The sequence below is a fragment of the Blennius ocellaris genome (assembly GCF_963422515.1).
Source record: "Blennius ocellaris genome assembly, chromosome: 2".
Classification (NCBI taxonomy): Eukaryota; Metazoa; Chordata; class Actinopteri; order Blenniiformes; family Blenniidae; genus Blennius; species Blennius ocellaris.
Genome location: NC_137651.1, coordinates 12,474,557 through 12,497,144, shown reverse-complemented (window position 1 = coordinate 12,497,144; position 22,588 = coordinate 12,474,557). Strand labels below are relative to the sequence as shown.

At 39.3% G+C, this 22,588-nt stretch overlaps 1 protein-coding gene across 8 annotated transcripts in view; it reads right to left on the bottom strand.

Moving 5' to 3' along the window:
- Window positions 1–1,801: 1,801 nt before the first annotated feature.
- Window positions 1,802–22,588, bottom strand: part of LOC308139734 (muscleblind-like protein 1) — a 65,118-nt gene continuing 44,331 nt past the window's right edge. For 3 of the 8 annotated variants that reach the window (XM_080509240.1, XM_080509239.1, XM_080509241.1), the window contains exons 3-11: window positions 20,228–20,398; window positions 15,158–15,376; window positions 12,073–12,312; window positions 10,394–10,447; window positions 9,399–9,549; window positions 8,138–8,173; window positions 7,276–7,361; window positions 6,916–6,989; window positions 1,802–5,299 (exon numbers count right to left, since the gene is read on the bottom strand). In XM_080509240.1, the coding sequence (XP_080365366.1) occupies window positions 6,933–6,989; window positions 7,276–7,361; window positions 8,138–8,173; window positions 9,399–9,549; window positions 10,394–10,447; window positions 12,073–12,312; window positions 15,158–15,376; window positions 20,228–20,398 (1,014 nt within the window). In that variant the 3' untranslated portion in view covers window positions 1,802–5,299; window positions 6,916–6,932. The remainder of the gene's footprint in view (window positions 5,300–6,915; window positions 6,990–7,275; window positions 7,362–8,137; window positions 8,174–9,398; window positions 9,550–10,393; window positions 10,448–12,072; window positions 12,313–15,157; window positions 15,377–20,227; window positions 20,399–22,588) is intronic. The other 5 variants (XM_080509242.1, XM_080509243.1, XM_080509244.1 and 2 more) reach the window with 5 other exon arrangements.

Here is a 22,588-nt window from a genome sequence, read left to right as displayed (position 1 = left end):
CCCTTGTCAAGTAACCACAGGTGATCTATCAAAGTGTGAAAAAATTAAATAAAGAGCATTTTTTTTTCTATAAAAGCAAGTGTTTTGTCTAGTTTGTCCCCCGAGGATCAGACTGTTTCATTAAGCATGAAATTAAACAATGGTGTCCAAAAATTAAGAGCTTCACAAAGATCAGTGATGCGTTAGAATTAAAGTGATTGCAGGTGCAGAGATCCTCGGCTCTGTGAAGAAAAGGAGAAGAGTCTGAAGTGAAACCCTGCACTGCAGCATTTGATTCCTTCACATGATTTCACGTAGTGAGACCCTAAACCTGTTCGTGGACTCGTGGATCCTGATCGGTTTCACTTACGTTTCACTCATTTAATCAAGTTGAGCTGAAGTTGGGTAAACTTAAGATAAGCGTGCCACATCTGATCTTCCTCATGTGAATATTATAAGTCCTGCATGAAAAAAATAAAAATAAATCACTTGCAACACATTTTCTTTACTTAAGTTCATTTGTAAATTTTTATTACATTTTTATTTCATAACAGCAAGAATCAAATATAGCAAAGCAGGCCCCCATGAAAAAATGCACCAGGTACTTTTCTCTTAACTACACACATTCATCTGAGTTGGCACAACACAACGCAATTTATATTAACTACCTTTCATGGCTTGAATTATTGCATGATGCTGTAGCTAATAAAACCAAGGCAAACACTTCCCTATCAGCCTCGCAAGGTACAATTTCCCCACCTCTTCATCATCTCTGGCTTCTTCTCATATTTCTTCCTAATGAGATTGTATTTTATGGCTTTAGACTGGTGCAATCAATGGTTTTTCTCCACAGGTGCTTTCTAGAGGAGGTGGCCGGCATGCAAAAAAACATGACGCATCCTTTCAGGGGGCCTGAAACAGTAAAACAAGCAGAAACAAACTGCAGCAGAAGACAGAATACATCATATCGGCACTACAAGCAGAGAAAACAAACAACAAACAAACTAACCAAAAAAGGTTCAGTTCACATCATATCTTAAATGTAAGCAGGCATGCTTGTAGAAGATGAGCGATGACTGAAAAAATCAGGGCAAACTTTCAAACTTACCAGTTAATGAACAAACTACAAAGTTGTAAGTAAATCTTCTCATACCTTGCCTGATGTTTCATTAAATTCCTGTGTGTCCGTTTCATCTACTAAAAGCACAGCTTACACCAACATAAAGAACATACTTATAGCTATGGTGTTTGTGTTGCATGTATTTTAACTCTCCAAGTGGTGAAACTTTAGTGAGTATAATTTTTTTTTTAAATAAAACCACTATTCTATTTTTCAATTTTTTTAAATATATATTTCATGTCATTACATTGATAAGAGTATTGTATACTGTGAATACATCTTTCGTTGTAAATGTTTTCTTAATCAGTATTACTGTGTTGTGTTTTTTTTTTTTTTTTTTAAACGGTATATGTATTCACTTTAACATGCATTCCTCTCAGAGTAAAGTAAAGAGACAGGACGTGTTGTGATTGGTTGGGCCTTTGAGCGTGTGGTCGTCAACACGCACACCCACCCGCAAGCACTGACTAGTGATGTGCGATACCGTCGATCTGATCTGATACCAAGTAAAATCTAAACTATAACTGATACAGATATGATACTTTCAAAAGCCAAATGTATAAGGGTAACCTTAATATAAGAAAGTGGACATAAATTATAGCTAATTTAAGGACGTAAAGACAATTTTTATCTTTGTTCCACACATGACACACACATGTTTATGGTTGTCATCTAAACCATGGATGTTCTGAATGAACTAAGTTCTTTGTCGACTCAAAAGAAGAAAAAAAAATATACAACTAGTCTAATAGCAGGAAAGAGCAGAGGAAAAAATGGTTTGTTTTTTTGTTTGTTTGTTTTTTTGTCTGGGTGTGTAACCCCCCCCCCCCCCCCCCCCCCCCCCCCCAAATGAATTGTGTGTTAAGAGCCATTCATAACATTGATCACTGTCTACAACAAGCATATCAGTTTCAAATGCTATAGAAGTATTAATACGCTTTGATTCGTGTGGTACTCCATACATTAGTAATCTGTGTTCTGGCACCAGGTAGCCAGACTCAACATAATCCATCCTGTGTTATCATTTATCTGGAGCACGGGTACCAAACACTGCTCACAGCAGCCTTGTTGTTATAGGTTGTTATATTGAAATGTTGTATTACTACAATAGTGTTTATATGCCATTTCCTTTGGACATAGCCAACATGCTACCTTCTTTTAATTTTCTGTGCCACTTTGAGCTTCCTGTTTGCCATGTTTCTTGGGTACAGATTCTGTTTCAGCTCTGATTTTGTTTTTTTTGGGGGGGGGGGGGTTTGGGGGGGGCTATAACAGTTCAGTGGCACTTAAATGTTTCTGGTGGTGTCTAGTGAGGGAGCAGGCATTTAAAGAGTTAGCCACCAAATCAGAATCAGTATCACACATGGAAGAAGTAGATACAACAGAATATAGAACTTTTTTTTTTAACTTCTTACTTTGATGATAAAACCGACATAAGTGGTATCAGAAACATGGACATTTTGGTATCGACGTGCACATCACCAGTCATGACAGGCGGGTTGAGGAGACCAGGCGGACCCAGTCAGGCCCTCTCACTGGAGAGCAGTGGACGCCTCCTCCGGTAGGTTACCTGGCAAACTACAAGCTGCTGACAAAAAAGAAGAGCAACACTTGGCCTTTTCTGAAAGGGGTAGGAGAGTGAGAACTCAGTGCCCTTTTGATGCAAGCAATTTTGTTCAGCCTTTCGTAAGATTTTTTTTTTTGTTATCCTAGCAAAATTCCTCGTCGTTTATAGACATATTTTTTTTTATTCAAAATAAGATCTCAATATACATGATTCTCTCTTTTTTGACTATGTACAGAAGTGCAAAAAAGTCAACCTTTATCACCTTTATCACCTCCAGATTCCCCACCCCGCCCTTTTCGTTTGCAGTTGGCTTCAGTAAGAGATAAGCGGTCAAACTCAGTTTCCCTGCTCACCGCATTCACCTGACCCCGCCAGCAACGCCCCCAAAAGTGATCAAATATGCAGCTTGTTTTTCCAACATGGCCCAATTTCCAGGGAGAGTAAAAATATTAAAACAATAGTTACTATTTGAAATGGATACAGTAGAAAATAACATCTTTACTCTAAACATCTAAGAACTATTTTTTTTTTTATAATAGCCTTTTTTTTTCTTATATGACGAGTTACAAACCTTACAATCATTAAAATATTACTCGGTTATTGGCAATGGCTGCCACAGTGACAACTTAGCCTCTCTGTTCTATTATTTCATCACTATTAGATACTTATATAAAACATCTTTGTTCAAAGAACACAAAAGACTAGAGAAATCAACCATATGCATACAGTTCAACAATATGCATAACGTAGAAAATATTGAGTTTACAATCATAATCATACTAAAATTAACATCCACATGGAATTTCAGTGAACTGTGCATGAGGAACACACAAACACACACATTACCTTATATTCATTTTAAGAAAGATAAATATAATTGGTAAAACTGAAAATCAAAACTAAGATCATCCAAACAAATGAAAAATAAAGCACACCTTGTCTAAGACAGAAGAAAAAAAAACAACAAGAAAGCTTTTTGTTTTGTTTTTTTAAAGGAAAAAAAAAAACACTGACAGAAAACATGATGTTTACATAGTGCTCTGTATGGGTGTGTTAATATGGCGTGATTTAGGCAACTGGATGGTTCAAAATGGCATGTTGCATTGTGCTGACCCGATGGTACATTCTAAGGCTTTGGATGAGTAATACAATCGTTTATTTTCTTGCCACTTTCCCTGTACTATCCACCAATTAAATATGCCTGAAGTTCACCCAGAACACAACAAAAACAAGCAACTCTAGAGATCTACTCTAAACAACCCGATCCTTCTTTGGGCTATGAAGTTTGTTTGTTTTTATGTTGTTTTTTTTTAATTCAGCCCCACTAGTCTACAATATCTACTAAGAGTGACACTTAAAGACTTTGGCTGGCTATTGAAAAGAAAAGAAAAAAGTAGACAAATCAAACAAATAATCTTAAATAGATCAGACCATATATACACTACACTGAATCTACTTTGACAAACTGCCTTAAAATATGCATAACCACACAAATGAAGAACAATTCAGGTCATACAAATCACATATTCACTTGCACCGTAGATTTTGACTTTTGTCTCACAGCAGTTTGGACACCAAACGCCACCATGGCTTCAAAGCTATTCGTCGTCCCTTCTTAATCACCGAGAGAGTCTTTGGTCTCTCAAATAGGCTGAGAAACCGCTCATCTGACTTTTAGAGTCAAGAGACTTAATGGAGAGATATGTCGGAACAGATGCAGTCGTTTCAGGTCTTAACATCAGCAATAATGAAAAAAAGAAAGAAAAGAAAAGTCAAACTCAAACAGCTATTCATTCAGTAGAAGATTTGGGTAAAGCAGACAATCTTGGGAAAACTAATCAGCAGTGGTGCTAACGGAGGACACAGGTCATGACAGGACCTTTGGACTCTACACATGCTGTCCAAGAGGGAAGTATTAAAGGGAATTGTTGAGCGGAACACACTAACACTGCTTCACTACCATTCATGTTGTTTGAGATGCATGGCACTTTACAGGCGTATGCCTGCAAGATTAAAGACATGTGCTTAAGAGATCAAAAGGTAGGCTACAAAGGTTTGAAAGACACCTCACAGACATTCAGTTGCTCGTTTGCCTCTGAGTGCGTTCTTGTAATTTCCCTTATCACTGCATCAACAGAAGGAATAATCCGGAACCAAAACACTTTGTCATGCATTTGTGATTCAGTCACATTATTTGTAACTTTTACCTCAACTAAAATACAAGGTGCACCTTTGTGTAAACAAATGAACACATTTAAGTCAGAGAGCAACAACCCATGAGTAAGTAAAATAACGTAGATCATGATTCTCGGTCAATGGACGTACCGGTTCAGTCGACTCCCCAGACGACTGCTCCGCACATTTACCTTGTGTTAACATTCAAAGTGTGTCTGGTGAATAAAGGTTAGTCGCCTCTACAGAAGGAAAGGCAGTCTTTAAAGCAATGATGTTGTTTTCGGTTGTTGTGTATGAAGTACACATGAAACGCTTCTAACAGACTGTGGCTCCTATGATAACATGCGGATTTATTGCAAACTGGCTGCGGTTTGCTTTCACCATCTCACTCTGGATGTTACGGGCATGAAGGGGTGACAGTTAATCTTGGACTCGACACCAGCACGATCCAGATCCATCTGAAGAGAGAAAATGAGAAGAAAAGTTTCAGCGCAGCATAACTGAGCTTTTGCAGTTAACATTTCATCAGTGTGCTCCAAAAGCTTCAATAGTCTTTGTGATGGGTTTGTTTTTTATATTTTAAACTGTATCAGTGCATGTTATTACCATAATTTGGTTGATGTTTATTTCAAGCATATGAAGACAAAGGTGGTACCATTGGATAAAAAGAATCAAAAGATATGAACGTACAATACTGATCAGTTGTATATATGTGTCTATTTAAGTTCTGACACATATAATATGAATTCATATCCATATTTAATAAAGGCAAAACTTTTTTGTTTGTCAATTTCAAACAAATTTGTTGCAAGTACATGACTAAATTTCTCTATAATGCATATGTATACACTATTACATTCCATTTGTCAATGATATGTAGTTTCCTATACCCTTTTGTTGTTATTTGTTTTACATCATGACAATCAATGACAGAAAAACCAAATCTCTGTTGGAAAAATATCAGTAAGAGTGATAAAAATGTCTGTTGTTGGTCAATTATTGTCAAAACACCACATAAAGTAACAAAATAGAAGCAATATTGGTGTGGATGCTTGACTAATGAAGGCCACTGAGGTATTTTCAATATTATGTAACGGGTTGAATAATTGCAAGATTTCTGTTTTTGTGTTTATTTTTCAATATTGTTTATGTCCATGTCATAGAGTTTTGGAAATACATTCTAATTTTATGGATTTTGTGTGGTTACTTTGAAGCAGATGCACCCTGCAAGCGGTTGCTATATTCAGCCAAATTATACAATTTCTTGTAAATAAAAAAAAACCCTACTTTTTTACACTTTGCTTCGAGTTAGTGGAAATACTTGATTGAAGCCATAGTTTTCATTGCAAATAGATTGTAATAGATAAATTAACTAATACACGAGGTGGACTTAAACATATTAACACAACAAAATCATGTTTATTTTGGGTTTTTTTTGTAAATGTTAGCTGTGCTTGAAGCAACATGTTTAGCATTGAGGCAATAACAAGTACTTCAATTGCTTTGGAAATACACAAATTGTTTGTTGCATATCTTTGGTTGTGTCCTGATCCAAGCTTCTGTCTGACAGTTTTTAAGCTAAAACTTTCCATCCACAGTGCCAAGAAATGCATTCCTGGTTGGCCTGCTACTATTCTTAGCTGCTTTAAACGCACATTTTTTGGCAGATGGGTTTCCTATTATACGAGCTTTATGGTGCTATGCCAGGATCTGAAAATGGTGCAATGAAAGTATATTGAAGAATTATAATAAAGCACACAAAAACCCAGAATTTACATGGTAATGGATTTATGGAAATACTGTACATGCATTTTTTCAGTCCTATAGTTCTAAGCTATCAAAGCTATCCTAACTGGGGAGTCATGGAAGCTTACCATCTAAGTCTGAAAAGTAAAACCATGTTTAAAATCATCAACTGTTCATTCGAACTGTATGTTAGTAAACAACACATTTTGTCATCTTTAAAAACAAAACCCAAAACAAACCCTGCAATGTCATTTCAGCATTTTGTGTGAGAAGCTGTAAATGTCAAAAAGCGAGTGTTTGAGATGCTGGATGGAGATGTAGTACATACTGTTCTGATTGAGGCTCCTACATCTGGGTCATATACTTGTGACTAGTCAGATGGTCTGCAGATATTATTGGAATCTGATTGAGAGAAGCAAAGAGAAATAGAAGAAGGGAGTGATAAACAGACAGCTGAAATAAGGACAAACTGAACTTCAGAGTTGTTATGTGCCATTGTCATTGTGATTGTGTGCATAATCACAGATTTTCCAAAACTCTAACAAATATCAGCGATGAGCCCTGTGCAGCACACATGCATTTCGCATTACAAGGGCAAATTGAAATCATAAGATTGAGAGAGTTTTTGAAAAGTCTGAGCTGGTACGAGATGTGAGGGAGGGTGAGAGGAGGCGGGAGAGGAGCAAACCTGATTGGCTGTTGCAAAGGGAACACTTGTGGCAGATGTGGTGGCTGCAGACACAGTGGCTGGAGTAGCACCATGCATCATGGGTACTTGGAGGGAAACATCACACAAGCAGTTGAACAAATACAGATTTAAAGGCATGTACTGTGCTATATACTTCATTTTTAAGTCTGCATATAAAGTGCAAATAAACATGAGAAAGTCTTTTTTTAAACAGTTTTAAATCCATTCAAATCAACTCAAAATTGCTGGGAAATTATCGAGAGTGCAAGACAGGTAATTCTTAATATGAAAAGAAAAATGAACAAATGGATGACAGCATGTTTTATCTGCTGACAGGGCAGTCAAACAACTTCTTTTTTTAAACTACATTCAATTACCACATTAATGAACCCCCCCCCCCCCCCCCCCCCCCCCAACAGTGACTATTACAACAACAACCACTTTGTCTACTTATATGTAAATTCTCATGTTTATGTAGCAGTCATAACCAGACAGTATAATGAGGTGCTCAAGAGGTCTGACAGCCTGATATGGAAGTATAATGAAGCAGGGGATTCTGAACTGCAACAAGCATTAGGTGACAGAGAGACCTGTGGCAGAGCAAAAAAAGGCTTACTTTCCAAACCTCAAAGATGTATAGCACAATATAGTAAACCACAAAACTAGTAACCAAAATTTGCAATTAAAATATCATCAGTCATATCTGACTGTGTTTACAATGAGACTACAGTGGCCAGTTTTAATAAATACCAATGTCTAAATTGACATAATGGAGAATGTGCTTATGCTGCGTGGTCTGTTGAATGAAAGTGAATGGCTACAATGGGCTCAAAGATAATTGGTAAGGAAATCTGGCACCTACCAACACTTGTTGCAGGTGTCATGCACAATATCGAGCCTGCCCATCATGCATTGCAATAGGAAGTGGAGTGAATACAGGGGGAGAAGAAATCAAGAAAACCCATTACAAGTGTTATACAGAGACAGACATTATCAGATTTCATGTGGAAATGATCAAACTGTGATCTGGATATGTTGACATGCTGGAAACAATACAGGGGTTGTTGTGACTGACTTCACTAATAATAATACATGTCAAAGATGCTGCAACCAACCAAATTGTCCCACAGAGAAAGTATGCATGAAAAAAAAACTCCCTGGCAAGCCCTTACTTTATTATTTTGCTGCAATTTTACAATTGGGCTGCAAATGAAACAGCCTGTGGCCCAATTTCCCTTGCTGCTGTTATAGCTGCTGTTTGTTCTGTGAAAAGTTTGATTGACCCGCTTTCTGAACCCTCAAAGTTTGATGCAGTGACCTTACAGACCAATAGTGTGGGACATATGAGGATCTGGTATCTCAATTTCTCGCAGGAGGCAATCAATGGCAAGCTATTCTTAGGCTGTCAGATGAAAATATGGGGCACAGTGTAAGATGACTATGCAGAGCCCAAAGGCAAGCTGTTCAAATAAGCTGTGTGTATGTGAGCATGTGTGCATTGCATATACATGCACACACACATACCAAGACTGACAGTATCATTTCCACTACTCCCGGCGGATAAAACTCTCTCTTTGCCTTTAAATATTCCTTTATTGTTCTTTGCTACTTTTAGATTTTCTATTTGATTTGTTTAATCAAATCTATCTAATAGTGATCTGTCTTTCTGCCCTTCAGTGTGCAGCCACTAATGGATTCAGTGTATATCCATCAAAAATGTCCCAGTCACGGAAAAGCAGTAAAACAGCACTAGCGGTCATTGGGCCAAGGCTCACTGATGCAGGTGGAGATTGAAAGCTGAACTCTGTGATCTAATCCGACAGATGAGCTCCAGTTGCTCAGTTTGCTGGAGAGGATATTTCTGGTTCTGATGGAACATGTGAATGCAGTTTGTTGTGTATGTGCAGCTAAAAGGGAACAAGATAACATCAGGCAGGTGTTCATAATGTTATGTTTATTCAGTGTGCAAGTAAGCCTGTGGAAGCCTTTTCATTTTGCCAATAGAAGCGACGTCACACATTTACGTTTACAGCTGATTCCAAAACAAAACCGGTAAGTGAGAATCACAGGATTAGGCATCAGTTATCAATAAAGTGTCACAAACAAACAGACTCAGGCCTTACCTGATGGAATAAAGGCCGCCTGCTGCTGAAACTGCATGTTGGCCAGGGCCTGTTGGTACTGGAAAATGCCAGCATTGAACATTGTGGTGGCACCGTTGGCTTTTTCAAGTGCAGGTCTCTTTGGTAAAGGAGGCAAGACAGGAGGGAGCCCCTGATGAGGGGACAACACCAAAGAAAAAAAAAAAAAAAGGATGGAAGTGTGGGAAACCAAAAGATGGCAGCAGTGACATTCAGGACAGAGAGAAGAAAGAATTTCATTAGAGAATAAAGATTTCAAATTGTAAACACAAACATGCAGTGGACTGCACTAGTTCAGTCAGAGTAAGATAGCATATTTGTACCGTCTGAAAAACTGTGACATCTAGACCAAAATATAACTACTGTAAAAATCCTTTCTGCACTTTCATGAGGTTATGAGTGGGTAGTTAATAAAACAGTTCATTCATCAATTGTTTTTCAGGCTCAAATACAATAAGATCATTCCACAAAGAGAACCTATACAAGCTACTATTCTTATTGTTGGACCATCAACAGAAATATGATGTAGTTAGGAAAAGCTGCACTGCCTGCTCCGTGATAAAAGTAGACTATAAGCCATGTTAAGACTGTCATGATATCTCTTCATCAGTTACACATGCAATATGGGTGACAGAATCATGCAAAGGTTACTATATCCTAATTGACACTACATTATTATAACCTTCATGCTCTCAATGAATTGCTTTATAGATTCACTTGAGGTGATGAGCTGACATTGAAAAATGTGTCAAGGTTCCACGTTAAGTGCTTTCATTTTGTTTTTTCAAGTCGCCAATGTTTTTGAATGAAGATTCAAACAAGAAATGTTTCACACCTTTTTGTGTCAAATCTGGCGCCTGCAATCAGTTCATCACCCCTCAGTGTTTTCTCAGTTTGGTTAATTAAATACATAGTTCAAAAATATATCTATCACACCACAGCTACATGCCAAGCTAAAAGGTGAAAGGTCATAGTACCAGGTCAAAAGTTGCGTCGAGGGGTCGCTTCAGTGAATTGACAGCCGACTGAGTCTTAATTAGCAGGCAGCGAGCACATGATGGCAATGGGCCAATGGGGTTCAAGCGCATTAACATAAACCAGCAAGCGGAGGTGCATCATGGGGGGCAGCAGTGCAGTGTGGGTTGGTGAGAAAAACAAAAACAAAAACAAAAAAACAAACAAATAAAAAAACAAATCATTGGAATGCAATATACAACAATTACAAGACTAAGGCATGCACATTAATGGCAGTAGAGTTACTGAAAAGAATTATGGCCCTTGGCGCATATTTTCCCCAGAGGGAAACTAAGTTAATTGAACTGAAGCACTTACAAGAAAGGAGATTTATTCAGATGTCCAGGATTGCTCAAATGTAATTTTAAAGTAAATGTATGCTAATATTCAAATCATGTGTCATTTTCCACAACAAATTATTCTTTAAGCCTGACTTGTGTTTGTTTTTAGATGCCACTTTTCCAACAACTGTTGGAATTGCTGTTACCTGCATTGTGATTTGAACACAACTTTGCACTGTCAACCAAAATATCTCCATCGCACTACGTTATATCATTATGATAACTGCCATGAAGTTCAATAAAGATATAGGAAATTCTGGCAAAGAAAAGGCCCTCATTGAAAACCACTGTATTATTGAAAGATTGCTGTGCAAAATTAACCAAAAATATAGTTTTCTTGTTTTACAATGCATCTTTTAAAATATATTATCAGGTCTGTATTGTTATTTCAAATGCCAAATCAAGTTATTTGTAAAGAAATGAATTCCCTGAAATACAACGTGAGATAAAAAGAAACAACAGGTCTGTCTGTACTGCTGAAATACAGTGTCATTTTGACTTTATGGCATGATTTAAAAGTAAAAAGGTACATGATATCAAACAATTCTCTTCTGGATTACTTGCTGCACAATGTCTTTTACAGTACTCAGCTTGGCTGAACATTAGTTTCTCCCCGTTTAGATCAGGGGTCAAACTCAGATCCTGGAGGGCTGCAGCCCTACATGTTTTCCATGCCTCCCTGCTTGCACACAACTGATTGCAATGAATGGCTTGTTCTCCGGCTTTGTGTTGAATGTGGTGATAAACCATCAGGACATTCCGGGGAGGGTGACATGGAAAACATACAGGGCTGCAGCCCTCCAGGATCTGAGTTTGAGACCTCTGGTTTAGATAAACGTGATTACGACACTGCAGAGACAAGATCAAAAAAGAGCACTCGTCTAATCACCAATTGAAGGTGTGCAGCCAAGTTCACCAACAACAAAGCAGCAAAAGAAGGACGAGCAGGAAAGGGGAGCAGTAGGCTCAGTCACATACTTGCATGATCACTACAGCCTGCTGCAAATAAAGCAAGCACTGACTCTGTGTCTGTCTAGTGCTTACTAAAGGGGGCTGGAACAATGGGTAGTTAAATGTGTAGTTATTGCCCAAAGAAATTTGTCTATAAGAAACTAGAAAAGTGTATTTGAGATACTACATGTTTCACTTTGGTTATCCTGTCAATGTAAATGAAATCAGGCCTTCAAACCATTCATCTGGTTTTATTTAATTCCTACTAGATACACTAGCTACACAGAGGTTATCATGCTTCAGATGTTGCTCAGTCTTCTGGATGGTATGATCTGCAGACAGATACCTACCATGGCTGCAGCAGCCGCAGCCTGGTTAACTTGGTGTTGGGCGGCTTTGATTTTGGCCTGCAGGTGAGCTGGAGGGTGAAAGTACTTGCACTTCTCCCTCGAGCAGCGGCCCTTAATGTAGTCCATACACACAGTGACTGTGTTGTCGTTGGTGTCAATCATAGTGCTATCTGCTGGGTGGGCAAAGCGACAGTCGTTCTCCCCACGTGTACAGTTACCCCGCTGGTATTCTCTGCATACCTGGGGCACAGACACAATAGTGAGAATGGGGCCATAAACCTAACAAACAAGACAGAAAGGCTAAAAACAGCCACACACAATGAAGTTTTTGTTCACTTTACTCCACATTGGATGAGGTAATCCATCTTTTCAGTAATTTTGAGCCTTGACAGTCACTGTACCAGACAGAGACAACCAATCTTAATGACATGTTAACCCATTACTGCTCATTAATAAGCAGATCACACGCTTGCAGACTCATCAATCATACATTTATCCATTATTCAAACGAGCTGTGTTGTTGTCTTTCCAAGGCAGGGGCAGAAGGTGGCAGCACCAGCATGGACAGTTAGCGCATCGCTTCAGTCTCAGGCTCAATGGGGCTCATGGGAAAATGGGACTGGATGCCCTCAGGGGAGGCTGAAGCTGACGTAATCACAAACCCATGTAATGACAGACATAAACACAAACACACCCACTGAAATTGGGTGCACACATGAATTATGAGGTAGCTTTTTTTTTTCTTCCCATAAGCAGATTTTGACACACAGAGCCATGCAATAGCCGCCTGGATCATGTTCGAAATCATATCCTCTACTAAATGAAATGTAATTTCGTGGCGCATTGTATTGATCTATGTGTTACTGTGATAGAACAAATCATTTACCACGTCTGTCTCACTGTACCAGTCTCACTGTATACGTGCATAAAGGATTTGATTTGTGGTGGACCGGCTGCCAGACAAAAGGCCACCGGCATCGTTATCAACACAATAAGCCTTCTTTGTCTCCTGTCATGACAGGTCATCATCCACCAACACCCATCAATGTGAGTGAGGAATATTCCTGCATCTTCAGTGAATCTCCCTCACTCACACTAACGCGTAAAAATTAATGCACATCTACACAACACTGCTACCATCATTATAACTGCTACTGGTTTCATTAAAAAAAAGAACGAAAGAGAGAGAGAAAATGGGAGAGAAAGAGAAAGAGAGAGAGAGACTGGCTTGTTGTCAGGCAGATGCTGGCGAGGCGGGTAAGGGAGGGAGGAAACAAGGGAGCGATGGAAATTGTAAGCATGGTTGATGACTAAAGAGTAAAGGACAGAGAACGAGGGATCGAGGAAATAGACTCAGTCTTTAGGGAACAAGGTGAGCGTGGCTGGCATAGAAAAAAAATTGGGCAAAAAAATAGAGGGCTACATGATAGCAATGCAATGTTCTCAGCACCTGGTCTGACCAGTGTGCTTCTTTGAATGGTGATTAATTATGAATTGGAAAATGTTAAATCAGTGAAAGTGCTTAGTTTGACGAACAAATAAAGGGGCTGTAAATCATATTTCTGTCCCCATGGTAGGTGTCTCTCTGGGCTAGTTACATCACCACAGTTGGAAGGTAAGCTACATGTGATTTTATTTTATGTATTTGAACTGTTGCTGTAGCTCCACAAGAGAAAGACGCAGGATGACAACTGGAAAATATTTTCTCGGGAAAGCAGTCTGGAGGTTTGTCTTCTAAAATAGGAATTTCTCCCAGCCCAGAAAAAACAATCTGGAGCATATCCGCTCACTGGTATGTGTGTCGATCTACAGAATTCTAGCTATGTTTATTTTGAGTGACAGCACTTGAAACAAAATGATAGCTGGCCTTTTTCTCTCAGATATTTTTAGGGAACATAGTTTTGAAGAAATGGAGCTGACAAATCCATTCTCTTGGACAAAAAGCTTGACCAATGCATTCAGCCTGAGCACGGCAGGCCCTTGACCACTTGGTTCGAATACTTAAAGGGGAATAATTGAAGATTATCATTGCAATTGGCTCATAAATATTTCATATCCTTTGTTGATTTTCCAGACTCTGGTGCCAAATGCTATCAATCTCTTGCCAGTGGAATATCTGGTTACACAATCTGGTTCAAGAGCTGCATGTTCTTATTCTGCTCGTGTTTTGGCGCCAACTATCTGCAGCCTAACTTTATCTATGAAATTCAATCAACATTTTTCTATAATTTTTATCAGAACTGAACCTAAAGAGCACAATAGGTTTACAAATTGATTCCCTATGTCTGCCTCAATCTCTCTTTCCTGTCATTGAACCATTGCCTCGCTCGTCATGTCGTCCACTTGTCCAGACTCTATAGCCTTTCTCAGTCTCACCACCATTCATTCCACAGCGACCCAACATTACATCTCAAATGTAACCTTCCTAACATTCCCGGACGCCTCCTGCCTGCTTCCAAACGATTTCCCCATTATTCTGCTGCGAGTGTTTCTCGGGTGGAGCTACATAATGGATGAGATTGACTTACTGTCCAATTAATGATTTTATGAGCACAGTCAGAGGAGGGGGCTCATCAGGTTTCAAATGAGTAATTGCTTACACTGACGATGTAAAGATTTTTCTGAAAACGACACATTTGTAAACTATAACTTGGTCCTTTGCCAGACAATGTTGTCTCCTGCTTGTTAATGCGACTGACAACATTAATGTTTGCAGAGAGATACTCTCATTAATGTCTCTTTCTCTTTGCTTAAGTCTGTGTAATGACTGTATTATGGTAATGAAATGTAACAGAATCTGTGTACCAGATACATAATTAAAGTCTACAAACACAAAATGTCTGAAAACGACTTTCGAAGACATGACTTTAATATTCTAATGGGCACAGCCCATGTTTCAAAGCCCAATCTGTGTGCATGTCATGGGTGGGTAATCTATTATTTAATCTGCTACTGATATGGAAGTGACAAAATAATTATGTAAATCCTCCCATCTGTGTGATCATTGTTGTATGAATGGGCTTGTCTGGTCATACATTCTGCATTTATCCCTGCTCTTTAGTGTGTGAATGTATGCGTCTCTCACCTCCAGTCTGTCTGTCCTCATGAGTTTCTGTGCAGCAGCAGCAGCAGCAGCAGGTACGGGGACATTGGGGTTGCTGGTGACCAGTACCGGGGCACTGGGCAAGATGTCAGCAGTCATCAGGCCGGGCGACACAGGGCCAAGGTAGGGGTTGAACGCAGCAGCTGCTGCTGCAGCAGCATTGGCGTTTGTTGCAAGGCTGGGTGTGACTGAAAACATGGGCTGTGGGAACATGTAACGCAAAAGAGAGAGTTAATTAAATATTGCAAAATTAACTCTCAAACAGTTCCTATATAAAATGTTAAATATTCAACTTCCAAAACACTTCTATTCAAAATACCTTTTGTAAAAACAACTGTCGACAGCAAAAGTTTTATGAGAATGGTAGCTGTGTACATGCACAGATGGAGTCATATTTGAAGAAAAATAAGGCGTTCTTTCATAAATGCTGTTTATACTAACACACAGAAGGCTGAGTGTCACCAACTCAAACTGATCACACGGTGCAATGGAGTTCATACAGATAGTAGCAGAGTGTGACTTGCTGGAAAGGATTGGGGGGGATCACCACCCTTCTGTCTACACGTGCCTACGTCTGCTGAATAGTTTTTTTTTCAAAGGAAAGATCCCCCTCGAAAAGTATTGAAAACAACAAAACAAACCACTTCTACAGCAAACAAAAAGGTTAAATGGATGTCTTCTCAGGCTTTCATATTTATGACATCATACAACGAGAGTGAAAGAAAACCTTTGACACACACCACCTAATTTTAGTTGAATTCCATATTTTATGCATTATTACATAGTTGACTCATCAGCAATGAAGTACATTTGTTGAGTGTTGAAAGTCATGAAACTGACCAGTAACTCCTAGTCCTGAAATGGGCTTGATTCTGTGACGCATCTGCGTTTGACATATTTCACATTAACGGCCAGGTTCAAATCACAAGACTCTAACTGGTACAGGAGTTTTGATGTCTTCATGTTAGTGACATCATCACCAAGGCAACACAACACAGAGAGGTAAACAAAGGTCAAGTTATGGTCTCCATAACAAATTTTCTCCTTCCCATGAATCAGCAGAAGCTTTCTCATCTCTGTGTGAGTTCAATACCATTTTGTTGAATTTTCAACACAATCTACTTCGCCCTTCTTTGTGGCTGATTCCATTGACAATCGTTGTAAAAATACAATTACGTTTTCTCGTCTGATTGAGCTGGGTCAACATATACTGCATTTGCTTTCTATAAAGCTGCCAATCAGAGTCCAACCCAGACACCAGAGTGGACTGAACACTCAATTCAATGCGGATTGAACACATTTGGAGAAGTCCCGCACCCACCCAAGCATAGGCTTAAAATTAGTGGTTTGACAGGTCAGTGGGAAAGTGGCTTTAAAAGCTTTTTCTTGGAAAGAGAAAGCCAATGCAAGTATCTGTAACTGGTGCACCTGAAACACAGATCATCCCACATGTTGTGAAAATAAATCTCCAATTCTTTTTTCTTTTTCTTTTTCTTTTTATCACAAAAAGCATCCCTTGATGGCGGTAAAAATAAAGAGGCTTATCAAGCTGTATGTGCATGTGAGGAGGGAGAGGGGCTTTGCTGTATGACAATGAACTTCGTTTTTCAGGGTATAGAAGTCCAGTGAAGGAAACATCCTTGATACCACCTCCATTGCCCTTCTCAAAAAGGGATGCTGAGGAGCATGCTCGCTGACTTAGAACACTGCCAGTTTTTTCCCTGCACGTTCCTGACCTCAACTCTAGTCTGAGGATTGTCTCTTGAGCCCCTGCCAGCAGGAAGCAGTGAGTAATAGAGCAGTGGCAGTCAGGGCAGGACATCTACATTCTTCCTCAACACTCCTCCTCACTGCTGATGACTCAGAAAACAGGAATAATGGTGCGGACTCTCTAATTCACTCAGGACGGCTCTCTGGAATGTCTGGAGAATCATCTCCTATCACAAGGTGCTGTGAAAAAGCCTTTCTCCATGTGTTCCTGTCTCAGTCTGAAATATTCACTGCTCAAGGATGGAATGGGATATGCATGATGTCACTGAAAAACATTCAGAGTCGTGATGTTTTAACAATGCAGTGAAGTCATCCTGCAAAGATTTTGTGACCTTGCTTATGGCCTTTTTTGGAACGCCTCTTCTGTTGGCTTTCAATTACTCCCAGTGCTGATATGACTCTGCAGATTCCTCTTCTAATTCATGATTGCAATATGTTATAAACTGTTAAATCAAATGTGTGGGTTGTGTTAAACTGAGGCACAGCTTACACAGCAGTGACAGAGAAAAAAAAAAACATCTCAATGCCTTCCTACTGTCTGCTGTTTGTGCTGCAGCAGAGCAGAGGGTGTTTTGTTTTAAATAGTTATTAATAGTTATTTTACATATTTTAATTCTTTAATTTTGATAATTTCTGCACCTTTTTACCATGAGCTGTTGTAAGTTTGTGTTTCCACCTGGGGAGGAATAAAGTTCTATTCTATTCTATTCTATTCTATTCTATTCAATTCTATTTTGCCACAGTTTTATGTGTGTTTGTCATAGCAGCAAGCCTGATCACAGCCTTCAGAGGAAATATTGAAAACTAATTTCTCCAAGAACGTTCATCGGCTGAAGCATCCGTCCGTGAACATGTTTTTAAGCGAATCAAAGATCAAAGAAGCAGCAAAAGAAAATAGTTCAATAACATAATGCAGTATGCAAAACGTAAAAAAATTAATAAAAGTCTGTGTATGGTGTTGGACTGCATCCAGCACAATATTTATGGTTAAACATAGTTGTAAACGCAAATTAAATTAACACTATTGACTACATCTGTTACATCACTAGCCTTATCTACAGCTTCAGGTTCATCAAAAGCAACTGAAAAACATGTCTGTAAGATCAATATCTGCAGCCAAAACAATGCAACAAACATTGTAGGCATAAAAATGTCTAATAAACACGCTTTCCATGACTAAATGAACTAGTGAGTGCCCAAGACTGATATAACTATAATGTCGACTGTCTACTGACATTGGTTCTATAATAAAAATGCATCCTTCACAGCCTGATGTAATAGAACCTAATCACTTCACAGTTTTGTGTGTAAAATTAAAGCACTTTTTCTACCCAAAGTAATTTAGGAGTGACAGCTGTGGACACAGAATGATAGATATTCCAAAAATGAGGGCAGAAACTAAGCTACAGACACAAGGGAAGGAAAAGGAAGCACATCTGATTCCTGGAAAGCCTTGGCCTTTGTTCCATTTGCACACAACGTGATCTGTTTTCTTGACTCTTCTTTGTAGAGTAGGTCTGAAGCCATCTCTCTTTCCCGCTTTCGTCCTATCTCCTTCACTTTCTCTACCTGTCTACACCCTGTCCATTTATCTCTTCCTGCCACGTTCAGTTCCCCCTTTCTTCTTCTGTGTCCTTCTCTGTCAGCCTGTCTTCCTCCTCCTCTCTTTCGCCCGACTTTCCCTCTCTCCATGACACAAACAGAAAGGGGAATCTTTACAGTCCCAGGGAGATCTATTTCTTCTCTAAACCCTTTCATGGTTTCTCTGTTGCTCTCTTCACTTGCTGAGCCCTTCTGTCCCAGATAAGGGTGATAAGCCATGAGCTAAGTGGGCACGTGCATGTGTGACCCCAAGTGTGCGGCATCTCAAACTCTTTGGAAAACCATGAGACGATTTCAATTTGCTGCTCTCACTTAAACACCAACGGACCAAAGGAGAGACAAAGGAACAAGCCTGACTGGCAGGTCTCACCGACACAGCAAGGTGTCATGGACTGGACATGGGAGGATTCATGGGACTCCAGTGATCACCTTGAAGATTCTTGGAGCATGCAGTGGAGTCACAGAGCTGTGTTTCTATCGCAAATGACTGCATTTGTCTGGGAGGATTTTAGGGGTGTGATATAATCACACTTAGTATTGCCTTGAATTAACACATGCCCTAGAACCAATGGTTACTGATCTTGTTTTTCCCATTGCCCTGTAAGTTTGTTTTAAAAAAAAAGTCTATGACCTGGGATTTACTGAACCATTTCAATGAACCCAGACTCCCCCTCTCACAACCATAGCAAAGTGACAGCCTAAACAACATTTTATCCATTGGGCAGTTTTCCATATTTCCTCCTTTATGGTTTATGGTTTTCACAATGTCTGAACAATTTATCACAAATGCATCCCTATTGTGATATCAATACATTCAGTCTCTCCTCTTAATAATAGCTGAAGGTTTAACCTACATGTTCACATTCTCAGATATGGTGAAAACAGAAACAATCACTTTTTCAGCAAATGTTCATTATTTTGTATGTTGTACATTAATGTATTAGAATGATTTCTTCACAGTATTATGAAATCTGGAGCAAATAGTCGATACCCATATATCACAAAGGCCAACATGCTAAAATAATAGTGTGTAGATCAGCTTACACATATTAGTGCCTGTTTTTATACACAGCTCATTAGTAGATCAGGTCCCAAGTGGGGAAAAACTGCTCATGATCATTATGTGGCTGATAATGAATGAACTTCCATTTAAAAAAAAAAAAAATTATATATCATATATTATATCTCCTGTATTTGTTTTGTATGTGGTGATTACTGAGATGTGGAAATGTTATGACTCTCAAATGAATAGAACAGATTAAATATTTGTTCATTGAGTAATACACCTTAATTCAGTTTTGTTTATATCAAAGGTGGGAAGAGTACTGAATATTTGTCTCAAGTTTAGCTCTTGTCAAATTGTACTCAAATCCCCCCCAAAAAAGATTAAACTGAATTTACCTGTATTAAATTCTTCAGTAAAATGCTCTCAATATATCCAGGTGAGTTAAATGGGAGAGAACAATGGATGAATCCATATGATAAGCTTAGAAATGCTGCTTAAATAGTGTAATGTGAGTGTCTTAAATGTGTTACTTTCACATAACCAGCTTGTCTCAGATGAACCAACAACTAACTCTCTGTGTTTGCATATAATAGTAGTGAGTGAAGGCTTCTTTTGGTATTGCTATATTAGTATTTCTCACACATTATTTACATTTACTGCTTGTGTTTACTCACCACGGGCTGTAGCTGCGTGCCGGGCATCATGGCGTTGGCAAGCTGCATTTGCTGGGCCAGCATGACCATATTCTTTTGTTGGATGAGGTTGTTCCTGCCATTGATTTCCAGCTGGGTCTTTAGGTGAGGAGGAGGATGCAGGTACTTGCAGTTCTCTCTGGAACAACGGCCCTGGTGGTGCAAGGGGGAAGAGGACAGTGGGAGGAGACAAGCAAGTGGGAGGGAAGTGGAGGACAGAGACACACAAAGTGGTGAATTAGAATGGTGTTTCATTTAACTGCAGCCTAATCTAAAGAAGTAATGAGCCTTGACTCAAGTTGCTGCCCTCTCATTAAGCAGACGCTGACCTAACATCCCTGACATCTGGGCCTGCCATGCGGTTTATCGTAAAGAAGGCCAATCAGTTGTGTTGTTTTTTTTTTGTTTTCTTTTGTTTTCTTTTATGATCTGAGGTATGCATTTGCCATTCCTATATTCCCAAGGTCTCTCAGAGGGACAAATTATTTCCAAGCTCAGAGATAAATAGGACTTGCTGTCTTTCTCTGCTGTTTCTCTGTGTTTCAAAATATAGACAAAGACAATATTAGAGGTTTTCAATTAAGGGAAGGACAGTGATCATGAAAGCAGACCTATCTTACTGCCTTTCAGTGTGCAACTAGATAGTTGCACCCAGCAAAAATGGCCTCTGGTTAGAAAATAAGCAAATATATCTACCTATATCTCTATATTTAATATTTAGAGATATTGTGTTTTTGTTTTTGTAAAATATTTACTCGGTTCATTGGAAGTAATCATTTTCATTTGGAAGACATACACCTCAAATAAAAATAAAGCAGAAGTTCAAGAGGTTGCATATCTGTCTTTAAGTGAAAAATAAACTCAAGAAAAGGCAAAAATCACTATTTGAACTGTTGCAGCTGTTTGAACCCCGAAAGAAGAATCACTGCAGGAATATCAATTAGAAGACCTCCTTTGTCTTCTCCATACCACAACAACCTCTGAGGCTGGCCAGCTTGCTGCTGGGTGCTTTACAAAGCCTCATGAATCACCATTGATCTCCTCGCAATTGAGACAAATGAGTTTAGTGTCAATATTTGACATCATTTCAGAAAAGAATGTGCTGGTGAACTGATGCTGGATCGATACATGATTGGAGACATCTGTGACAGTAAACACACACACACACACAGACACACACACAGTGTGACGATCTAATATTATACTAGTGTCTATAGACTGTGGGGTGAGAGTGAGTAGCTGCTGGGGGGTGATTATATTCGTCCAGTAGCCGGCAACCCAAAGGGAGAAGGAAAGAATGTAATTTACACTCTCATAATGCCTGCTCCACTGAACAGTCCCCCGGATAGGTGTAATATCTCAAATATCTTCGCCTCCTTTTTTACTCTCTCTTCCTCCTTCATTCTGTGTCTTTCGCCTCAATCCTCCATACATCCCGAACGCCATGCTGATATTGGCTCTCTTCATCATGAATACAGAGCAGTGCAAGCACAGAGGTGCCCGCTGTGATCTGTGTCTGTTCAAACATGTATGCAGAATGTGAAAAAAAAAACTCAAGTACTATCCCAGATCCTTTGTCGACTTCACTCTTTCTTCTTCTCCTGCTTCAATCTAGCATATCAATATGCATCCACAACCTGTCTCTTCCTATTACCACTCTGCAAGAATCTATTTCCAATGGGATAGGAACACCAACCCTGGGAAAACTCCACCATATCACCTCCCATGGGGAATTAAAGGTTGGCTGTCACGCTACTGCTTATCTCAGTGAGATTACCTGCTGCTCACTGTGGCCCACTATGACACCTGCTTTCACAACCTAACACATTGACTCTCCCACTCTTCTTTAATTCCTATCACCTCTCTGCTCTTTCTCTCCTTTCATCTCCTTGTCTCACTCCATCTCTCCCTCTGTTTTTTTTTTTTTTTTAATTTTCCTTGTGCAGCCAGTTCTGCCTAGCTACAGGGGGAGAGGGACTTTGCATTGGAAAGCAGCAGAATGTCAAGAGTTCCTCCAGCATTTTCATTGGCTGAGAGCAGAAGGCAGTAGTATTCCCACCCTGCCGACTGGCCTCGAGGCACACATTAACAATGCTCTGAGTCTGGCTCATCCCTGTTTGGCTGTGACTATTGATCAGTGCTAATTGGTTAATGTCTTTTGATTTCCAGGCTACATTCCCTCTGGGTGACTCGACTCAAGCATGTCAACTCCAGCCATTTGTGTGTGTGTGTGTGTGTGTCTCATATAGTGTGTCTCATATATATATATATATATATATAGGGTCTCCCATGTACCAGTCCGTTGCCTTGCCACCTGAGCTATCCAGCTCAGGTGGCAAGGCA